The following is a 10,723-nucleotide window of genomic DNA, read 5'->3' on the forward strand; positions in this document are numbered from 1 at the left end:
ATAGGTGTCCATCCCCATGAGGCAGCAGAAAGGATCAGGGCCCAGGCAGCCTATCAGGGACCCATGTACCTGACCAGGGCCCTTGTGCAGAAGGGGGAAGCCCCAGCAAAAAGAGCCCAAATATCCAGCCTGTGCAAAGAGGCTGTTTGCACAGCAGACTTCCACATAAAGGCCACTGCATCCCTGGCAGCAATGCAGCAAAATCTGCATCTCTCCATGACTCTTTTGCGCAGGGCAGGGTACGGCATGGAAAAGTTAACAAGGTGGAAACAGCTGCCCCAAAGCTGTACTGGGTGTTAATCAAAAGCCACCTCCCAAATAGCAGGAAGGCTTATATCAAGGACCTTAATTTGCCCCCAAGGCCCTGTTTTTACCTTGATTTAGCAGTTCTCACTAATGGCAATCTGTTGTCTTCATCCCATACAAGGCCCCAGGCTTGGGGTTCTGTTGCTCCTATGGGCTTGCCTTTGGTAGTCCCTCAAGGAGAAAAGCTCCCCAGGAAGGAGATAGATAGAGCTTTATTTTTATCCCAGTTAAAGTCTCTATCCAATACATTAATTGCTACGATAACCTTGGTCCAGGGCATTTCCTGGAGAAGCTATAACCAGCTGGGGTTAATGAACTCTCCCTACCATTAATTCCTAGGAGAGGCCATTGGCCTGAATTGTTACTTAATTACTCTTCTGTGTACAGCTTCATAAAGCAATGAAATGCCTTCTTTCAGGAAGAAGGGAGATGGTAATGGGGGTCATCAGAGGCCATTAATTTTACAAATAGTTTGTTAGAAACTACAGTATGTTAAGAAGTCACTCTGGCCCACAAATCAACTCAATGCAGTCCTTATTAAGTCAAGATCTGAAACTTCCAGGTTTCTGTGATTTGCACGTGCAAAAAGTTACAAATTGTGCAGAATCTGGCCAAAATGTACATACCAGATAAGATAAACTTACTCATTTATTTTGTTGCTTGTGTTACCCCTTCCCATCCCTCCGACATACACACCCTAGAATGTAAACTCCATAAAGGCAGGGGCTTTGGGCTATTTTATTCACTATGTGTCCCTAGTACTTAGAACAGAGCCTGGCAAAAATAGGTGCTCCTACAAAGTTTCACTGTTTGTTGAATGAATGAGTAGTTAGTTGGCTACTTTATGGGATTGGGCTGCTGGTATTAGGACCCAGAGCTCCCACGTAAGTCATACTTGGGCAGGGAAAGTGCTCAATCTGCCAGAGAAATAAAGACAGAGGCTATCCCTTCAAACTGCCTAGAAATCAGAACCATTTAAACTACCACCACCAAAGGGAAGAGTTGGCCATGAAACATGTATCCATCTAGGCTCTGAACTTGGCACAAATGATGAGAAACCATTGCCACCCACCCTACTGTGACATACTGCCCCACCCAACCTATGTCAATAGCCAACTCATGACCCGATGGAAGGTTCTGAGATTCTATTGGATGGTTCCAGTGGGAAAAGATTAAACTCTTCAGAGGCTAACAGACTAGGGCAGAATCAAGAAGACATCAGAAGGGAGGTAGAGTTTATTGGAGAAAAGGAGGCAACTAAGTATCAGAATAAGCCAAATTATTTACTCCTGCTTATTTTTTCTGAGTCTTATTTAATACTAGAGATCTTAATATCTGGAGATCCTTGCAGAAGCCAGGCAAGAAAGCAAGAGATTATTTTTCAGGGCAGTTATGCACATGTATCCATGCTCATGGGGTCTTAAGAGAAGCAGCTGGGCACAGAGGGGAAAAAAAAAGAGATTTAAGAACAACTGATAACCTCTGTTGATTCCTATTGCCATGTAAACATTTTCAAAGGATTTTGTGTTGGTGAATCATCTCAGTATATGGCTAGCTGGATATATATTGCATTTTCCAGCACTAACGCTCTATCTTCACTGTATCCTTACTGAGGCATAATCATATCATGGGCAAAAGAATCAGAAGGCTAAGTTTTATTATGTCCAAAATGTAGAAGTGGGAGGAAGGAAACCAGTTAACTTAACTTTATTCCTATCTTCTGGGACTCTCAGGTAGTTACTGTGTTTTATAAATAGACCTATTTCCCCAATTCATTAGATACATCTCTGCTGGTATTTTAGGGAATCTACAATGGAAGAACACAAGAACAATCAGCTAGATTATGAGTAAGTAGTCATGATTATGCAAAGCCACATCCAAGGACCAAGGTATGAAGCATGTCTGTTGTTGATTCCTTTCTTCATCTTCTAGTCTCCCTCTTTCCTTCAGCTCCTATCCATCCATCCTTCACTGCACTCCGCCCCAAGGGCCCCATGCCCTCCTGAAGTGATAGCCATTGCAAATCCCCCATCCAAGCCAGCCCTTTCAAGGTAGGACTTTTCTCTTCCAAAATCATCCCTCATGCCTACTCAAAATTCCCTCTGCCTCACTATCTTATTTCCAGTTAATCATTTTAGAGAGAAACCAATTAATTAAGTGGCACACAAGAAAATGAAAAATTTATTGAGAGGTTCTCATGTGCCAGATAACTTTCTAGACTACACTAGCATTAAGTTACCATTATTTCATTCAAATTTACTTCAAAAAAATGTCTGCGCTCTTGAAAGTGAATGCCTGGATTACTTCTGTGTGTGCTCAATGGAGTGACTCCCATAGTAGATTCTCAAGCTTTCTAGCAGGCAGTGAAGTTTTCAGATGTGGGAGGTGGGAAAAGAGTGAAGCCCTAACTGGTGGTGGAAACTTCTTGTGGCTCTGCATAAAGCAGGGTCCAACCATAAATCATGTACCAGCTAACTGAATAAAAGTACGTGATAAAAGTGTATCGCATGAGCAGGTTTTGTGAACAATTTGAGAAACCATTCTCTCCAATGCAAAAGGCTATTTAAGGAAGCAAAACTTCTCCTGGAACCAAAGTGGAGGTGCACTATTATGCTGAACACTTTGGACGAGAAAGGCTGGGTAAAACCTCCCTTGCTGAATGAGTTAAGAATTACTGAAACAGGGTGCCTGCGTGGCTCAGATGGTTAAGCATCTGCTTTCAGCTCAGGTCATGATCCTGGGGTCCTGGGATCGAGTCCTGCATCAGGCTCCCTGCTCAGCGGGGAGCCTGCTTCTCCCTCTCCCTCTCTCTCCCTCTCCCTCTCTCTCATGAATAAATAAAATCTTTAAAAAAAAGAATTACTGAAACAAATTGTAGAACATAATTAAGAAATACAAATTCATAAAAATGAAAAAGGAAAAGTACACTCCCAGAAATAGCCAGGCTAATGAGTTACATGTCTTCTAGATATCCTCTTTGGTACAAAGGTTATTGATCTTAAGATAACTGTCCCTTGTTCATTTTGGGGGCTGAGTTTATAGGTCAGAGAAAGTGGAAATCTTAAGATTGGTCCAGTCAAAGAGGAACATTAACAGTTTGAACATGGACCTTGAAAGGGATATGCAGAGAATAGATGAAGCAAATCAGGAACTTCTTCTCAAAATCCACAAGAAAGAAAATGAGATTCAGAGGTGAGTGTTGGGGCTTCATGAGGGATGTTCATAATCCAAAGAACCGGGTGGAGGAAAAGAAACAAAACTGAATTTTCCAGCTTACTCTGGCAACCTGTATCTTATATAACAAAAAAAAATTCTTCTGCATTCTTTGGTGTTTGTCTGTGGCTCAAACCCTGAAATATAGCAAGTTTCAAAAAGAATCCTAAGAGAATGAGTGATACTTACCTGATCTGAAAGAACACTGGGGTGTCTGACATGGGAATCATGTGAATCTTGCTTGTCTTATCTTTAAAGTGATTATTATCCTAAGGATCCAGGAAAGAAAGGATTTCCAACTTGAGATTTGTATTTACATCAAAATACCCTTAAAACTGACATGTGTTTTATCAGTTTGAAGGCTGTCATTCCTCATAGTGTGTGCTTATGTTATCCAGGCTGGAAAATGAGATCACTCAGACCGGAGACTTGGCTGAAGATGAGGAGTGGGAGAAGGAGAATTGCACCGCAGTGGAGAGGGAAAAAGCCTTGCAGGAGCTGGAAGAAGAAACAGCTAGACTCGTAAGCAAAAAGAGGGAAGAGTCATTTGATAGGTTTTATTCCTCAGCACTGTCAGATAAAATAGTGTCTCCTTTTTACATACAAAGAATAGCCAACTCCAAAGTCATGGCAGAATGTGTTCTTGCATGGGAAGGGGATGTGTGGAGGGTAGGGTTTCTCTGGTAATATTTAATATTACCAGGAAGCCCTGCATGTGGTGATCCCTGGTAAGCTGGTGTGTCCATACTGAGAACAAACCACAGGTCCTTTACCTGACAATATGCAGGAAGGTACAGTTACTGCAGGAAAATATCGCTGGGGTGAAATGGAGAACAATCAACTGAATAAAAGCAGATGATGGTATGCAGATGCACACTTACACTCTGCTTTCTCTCAACAGGATAGGAAGAATGAAACTCTGGTCCACAGTATAGCAGAACTTCAAAGAAAGGTGGGGTGGGGCTCTTGTGTTCCTGGGTGTCCCCAAGCAGCCCCAGTCATCAAAGAGGCAAGGGAGGGAAAATGAGGCCTGTGCTGGGGATGGGTACTACTCCTGCTCCACTCTCCTGAGGCTGAACCTCATGACCTAAATGCCATGGATTTTGCCTGCAAGTGTCAGGTGAAAAGAGTGCATAGGGTATTCCAGGTATTCAGTGATCCCATGGGTTCTTCATTCTATCACAAAGAAATGGATTCCAACAGACACTCTGTTGAAGGAATTGACTGGGACCCTTGTGGTGAGAGGTTAATTTTACTTGCACTAGAGACTTTTAAAAATACTTAATGCCAAAAAGCTCCCTCTTCTTTGTCCAGGTATTCCCTCTACCTCAACTCCTGGTCAAAACACAGTGGACTTCTTTATGATTACTCTACTTTCTTACCCATGCCTGCAGCCCTGAGTAATCCAGCATGGATTAGGGGGTTCAGGGAAGTATTCCTGCTTTTGAGCAAACTCTAGTTTTGGTGGTCAAAACTAATGAGAAGATGGAGGTAGAATAAAGATGTTCCCAAAGACACCAAGTATCCACCAAGGGACCATCTCCTGGCAGCTTTAATCAAGGCCAAGTTCCTGGCTCCACACACCAGAGAATGTCTTTGTCTTCCATATTTTTTAATTTGATTTTTTTTTTAATTTGAAATGTATTTTTTCTATTTGAACCCATAGCTTACAAGAAAATCACATAAGGCAACCAAGTGTGAACAAGACAATACAAAGGGATCCCCAGAAGAGTCAAAGGTAAACAAAAAAGCAATCTCGAAGGGGTTTGGGCTGCATGACCAGGAAACAAGCCTTCAAGTGGAAACACTGTCAAAGTTGGGACAAATTCTTTGTAGTTTCAGCCATGCCAGGCTTAAGCCTCAGCTGCTAAGTGCTTAATTCTCCTCTGCCCTTAGTAAGGAATTTCACTCTGAAGCCATATATTTTGTTCTCTCTCCATCAAAAAGAGCAGAACACAAATGCACAAATGTATATTAACATTAGAGGCAGTTGAAGTCCCTCATTTAAATCCTGGCCCCAGAGGTACTTAGAATGATATATGAATGGGCAATTTAATCAGTCCCTCCCAGCCTCGGTTTGAAAATTGAATGAAATTGTGTATATAAAATACTATTTTGGGGGAGTTCTAAAACAATTTTAAGGTGATTATTTAAGTGTCTGGCTGAAGCACATATATGAATTCACAGAGGCAGAGTTTAGATTTGTAAATCTACTGTGCTAGGTAATTTACACACCCTGTCATTGACTCCAATCCAGAAAAGGATTCATTCAATTGGTCCTTCAAGTATATAGTGACCTCTCCTAAGTGCATCATATAGTGCTTAGCATTTCCCTAATTGTGTTCCAGAGCTAAGAACTTGAGCACAACCACAACCCATCTGATCAAAGATATAAGATTTAGACTTTTTTATTCAGACAGCAGATAAAGTTCTTACTTGATCATTTCTGTAGGATTATCTCTTTGTCCTTGCCTTACCTAATTTCTCTTTTGCTTCTTTTTTTAAAAATGATGATGATGATGATGATGATGATGATGATGATGATTTAGTAATCTCTATATCAAACGTGGGATTCAAACTCATGACCCTGAGATCAAGAGTTGCATGCTCTTTTGACTGAGTCAGCCAGGTGCCCCTTTGCTTCTTTTTTCTTAAATTGATAGTTATTTTTATATATTTCATATAAGAACAAATAAAGAGAGACTTTTTCAGTCTCTATAAAGATAAAAATTATGTTTCACTACTTAACAGTATAATATATAATGGGCTTTTAAACAGATTGTCCCTATTTCTCAATCTCTCTTGCTTCTTAAACCCACATTTAAGCCAATACTTAAGCCCACGCTGTGTGCATAAAGCCTCTGAAGATATGGACACACTAAAAATAGAAAATGAAAGAAGAGAGCATTACTGCCCTATGTTCTGTTGGCCAAATTAGTGTTGATAGCCATAAAAAAAGAGGAAGTCCAAAGCCATCAAGTAAGCTTGCTTGGGCATGCCCATTAAGGAAACTTATTTGGAAAGAAAGAAATCTGGAAGCCTGTTTGTATCTCAGGAATAAATTCGAACTAGACTAGAAAGGAATGTGAGGCTCCTTGACTATCCTTGCCATAAAACTGCAGCAATCAGATTGATTTTCTTCCTTCCTCTGCCCAAAACAAGTTTTGCTAACAGAAAGCCTGCCAGAAACTAGTGCTGACACTTTAAGTCTGGCTATGCTGGCCACGTCAGGTGAGCTGATTCCGATAGACTCTAGATAGAGAGTTCCCAGTATAACATTGGCCATTATTTTCCTGGCAGCACTCAGCCCAGCCCTAAAGAGTTCCAGAGTATTATCAACCCTTTGAATTACTCCCTTCTGCCCACCTATTTTGTAGAATTCTCAGGTGGTATCTCTAATTCTATGAAATATACATAATCTCTGTTGCTTCTGTTCCTCTTGCATGCTGGTGATCAGTTCAGTAGTTTAATAGGATGCCTGCCTCAACTCCTTGTGACTCAGACCACTGTCTTTAAAATACAGTCCTTAGGGGTGCCTGGTGGTTCAGTCAGGTAAGCATCTGACTCTTGGTTTCAGCTCAGGTCATGATCTCAGGGTCCTAGGATCAAGCCCCATGTCAGACACCAGGCTGAGCGTGTAATCTGCTTGCAGATTCTCTCTCTCTCTCTCTCTCTCTCTCTCTCTGCCCCTCTCCCTATGTTCACTCTCTCTCTCTCTAAAATAAATAAATCTTTAAAATACAGCCCTTAGCAAGTGAAATAAGTCAGAGAAAAATAAATACCATATGATTTCACTCATATGTGGAATTTAAGAAACAAAACAGAGGAACATATGGGAGGGGGGAAAAAAGAGAGAGAGAAACAAGCCATAAGAGACTCTTAACAATAGAGAACAAGGGGCGCCTGGGTGGCTCAGTTGGTTAAGCGACTGCCTTCGGCTCAGGTCATGATTCCAGGGTCCTGGGATCGAGCCCCGCATCCAGATCCCTGCTCAGTGGGAAGCCTGCTTCTCCCTCTCCCACTCCCCCCTGCTTGTGTTCCCTCTCTCACTGTCTCTCTCCCTCTGTCAATTAAATAAATAAATAAAATCTTAAAAAAAAAAAAAAACAGAGAACAAATTGAGGGCTGATGAAGGGAAGTAGGTGGGGAATGGGCTAGATGGGGGATGGGCATTAAGGAAGACACTTGTTATGATGGACACTGGATGTTGTATGTAAGTGATGAATGACTAAATTCTACTCCTGAAACCAATATTGCACTGTATGTTAACTAACCAGAATTTAAATAAAAAATTGAAAAAATAAAATAAAAATTTTCCATTTAAATAAAATATAGCCCTTAGGACATTCAGCTCTTTGGCCCTAGATGTAATCCCCTGGAGGGGAAAGGAACTGTTAGAGGAGTCCAAACGTGAAATAATGGTAGCTAGATGAGAGTGGGAATAATAGAACTGAAAAGGGAAGGGAGGAAAGACTGCAGTATGTCCCCTCTGCCCATAGGATATATCTTAAATGCATCTATTCCTCTTTATCTACGAGTACTATAACTACCACCCTTTTGCAAGCCACCCTAAATCCTCACCTGGAGGCTAAAGTAGACTCCTAACTAGTCCTCTTGCTTTTACACTTACCCCTAAACAATATACCTTCCACACATAGGAAAAAACTCTTCTTTAGAAAGAACACAAACCAGATTGTGTCTTTACAACTTCAAGCTCTCACCTGGCTTCTCACTGCAATTAGAATAAAGAATCAAGAGGCACCTGGGTGCCTCAGTTGGTTAAGCGACTGCCTTCGGCTCAGGTCATGATCCTGGGGTCCTGGGATCAAGCCCCGCATTGGGCTCCTTGCTCCTCAGGGAGCTGCTTCTCCCTCTCCCTCTGCCTGCCACTCCCCCTGCTTGTTCTCTCTCTCTCTCTCTCTCTCTCTCTCTCTCTCTCTCTCTGTCAAATAAATAAATAAAATCTTAAAATAAAAAAAAAGAATAAAGAATCAAAATCTCCAGAAGCTGTAAGGCCCTACATAATCTCATACGTGGCTACCTTTCCCCACCCCATCTCATTCTTACCAATCTCCCCTATGTTCCTGCCACATAACTTCTTCATACACACCAATTTGTGCTATTTCACAGTCTTGGTCCTTGCTGGAAACTCTGCATGGGAAATATTTCTTCCAGATCTCCATTTGGCTAATATTTATATTTAAATTCAACTCAAGAGTCATCTCACCTCAAGTTTGACTCCCCTCCATTAAAAAGACATCTGAAATTGGTCCTGAGGTACTTGAACCACCTGTAAGATAACCTTTAAGATCCCATTTCAGAATGGAATCCTGCTTTTGCCTGGCTGAGTTACCAGTCTCCTTCACTTTCTGTAGGCCAAGTTACAACAGCTGGAAGCTTCCTGTGCAGACCAAGAGAAAGAGCTAGCCAAGGTAATGACAATAACTTCAATGTTACTTCTCCCAAAGGAAGGAAATCTTGATCCTTGGTCACACAAATTGAAGGAATGTATTAGATTGTGTGAATACAGCCCCCCAGATCACCTTCTCTTTAACATTTTTTATAGGATACCTTCCAGCTATATCTTCAATAAATTAGTATCTATTTTTCTCCCAACTGTCCCCAAATAATTCTCATTGGGACTATAAAATACAGCTTTTTTATCCTTAAAAAAAGATATGAGTTTATATGTACAGCAAATACATATTTAGAACAATTAGAAAAGCACATTTAGGGCCTGGGGCCTAAAAGGAAGCAAGTACACTGCTGTTCTTATAGCAATTTACTGAGCAAAATTTAAGATTGAATTTTGGCTTCCCAGGTAATGGAAGATTATGCATTTGTGGCCCAGCTCTGTGAAGATCAGGCCCTCTGCATAAAGGTACAGTTTCTCAGTAAAGGGATAGCAATGGGTTTGTTAAGGTACAGGATGAAATGAAACCAGGCTTTTCAAAGAACAACAATTTTAATTCTTCAAGGTGGCATCACAAAGGCCTTTAGGGAGGACGACACTCTACCACCAGAATCATTCTATTAGTGCCCTAGTCTCCCAAGCTCTGTGCTCTTAAATTAATAATGAGCACTTTTTCCTATTTATAATCCCAATAACTGCAGGCATCTGCCCAGTGGTGACGTGCAGTGAGAGATCTGGAGTAGTGGAAGGCTGGGGGACTGGGAAAGGAGACAAAATGGCATGGGAATACCAACCATTCACATGGCAATGTAGTGTAATACATGCTTATTATGATTAGAAAGAGCATAAAGCTTCTGGCTAGTAACTGTGGTTTCTTTTATTTCTCTATGAAGAAGTACCAGGAAACTCTGAGGAAAATAGAAGAAGAACTAGAGACTCAGTTCCTTGAGAGAGAAGTGTGAGCTTTGGCAAACAAAGGAACATCCTGGTTTTAGTGGTAACTCCATCTCAGCCTGGGTCAGAGCAAACTTTTCTCTGACCAATTCCTATTTGGAATTGAGTGAGCCCCAACACCATATAACCTTCCCCTCTTTTAGTGAGCTATTAGATCCCTACTAAGCCACACCCATTTTAAAATGCAAGTCCTCCCATCTTTCTTAAAAGACTGCAGACATACACCTTCCTTCATAATTTTTCACATTACCAGTTATTTGGGTTTATATTAAGGGAAGGAACATGTGCTTTAAAAAGGGTTTGGTGGTCTGGCACCTTGATAAAAAGGGCATTCCATTTAAATTCTACAAAAAAGAACTAAAATTAATATCATCCTCACTTCCCCAAAATATATAGAAACAACCATATGGAATAGACATGAAACTAATCTCTAGATACAAACTAGGGCTATCATATTATGAAACCAAACCATACTATATGAAACTACAAACTTTAAAAATTAGAAATAATAGAGAAAAGCCCACCTCCAAAAAATTAATCCTGGAATTTATCAAAAGAGTCTAAATAGTGAGAAACTAAAGCCAAAAAACCTCACTTTCATTTCCTGACCCTCTTTAGAAGTTAAATCTTTTTTTTTTTTTTTTGAGAATGAAAAGAAATGGATTTATTTGAAAGTGGAGCATATAGTGAATAGGCACTAAGAGTCTATCATACATTCAACTCTCTTCAATCTGCAATAGCCTATTCACTTTTTTTTTATTCTTATGTTAATCCCCATACATTACATCGTTAGTTTTAGATGTAGTGTTCCATGATTGTTTGTGCATAACACCCAGT

The 10,723-nt window shown here is 40.7% G+C and overlaps 1 protein-coding gene across 1 annotated transcript in view; it reads left to right on the plus strand.

Moving 5' to 3' along the window:
- Positions 1–2,118: 2,118 nt before the first annotated feature.
- Positions 2,119–10,723, plus strand: part of TMCO5A (transmembrane and coiled-coil domains 5A) — a 16,243-nt gene continuing 7,638 nt past the window's right edge. Inside the window, exons 1-8 of the mRNA XM_034994596.1 lie at positions 2,119–2,153; positions 3,349–3,498; positions 3,918–4,041; positions 4,421–4,471; positions 5,186–5,257; positions 8,895–8,951; positions 9,341–9,400; positions 9,826–9,890. Of these exons, the coding sequence (XP_034850487.1) occupies positions 2,119–2,153; positions 3,349–3,498; positions 3,918–4,041; positions 4,421–4,471; positions 5,186–5,257; positions 8,895–8,951; positions 9,341–9,400; positions 9,826–9,890 (614 nt within the window). The remainder of the gene's footprint in view (positions 2,154–3,348; positions 3,499–3,917; positions 4,042–4,420; positions 4,472–5,185; positions 5,258–8,894; positions 8,952–9,340; positions 9,401–9,825; positions 9,891–10,723) is intronic.

This window comes from Mirounga leonina, unplaced genomic scaffold (genome assembly GCF_011800145.1).
Source record: "Mirounga leonina isolate KUSES-001 unplaced genomic scaffold, KU_Mleo_1.0 Mir_91, whole genome shotgun sequence".
NCBI lineage: Eukaryota > Metazoa > Chordata > Mammalia > Carnivora > Phocidae > Mirounga > Mirounga leonina.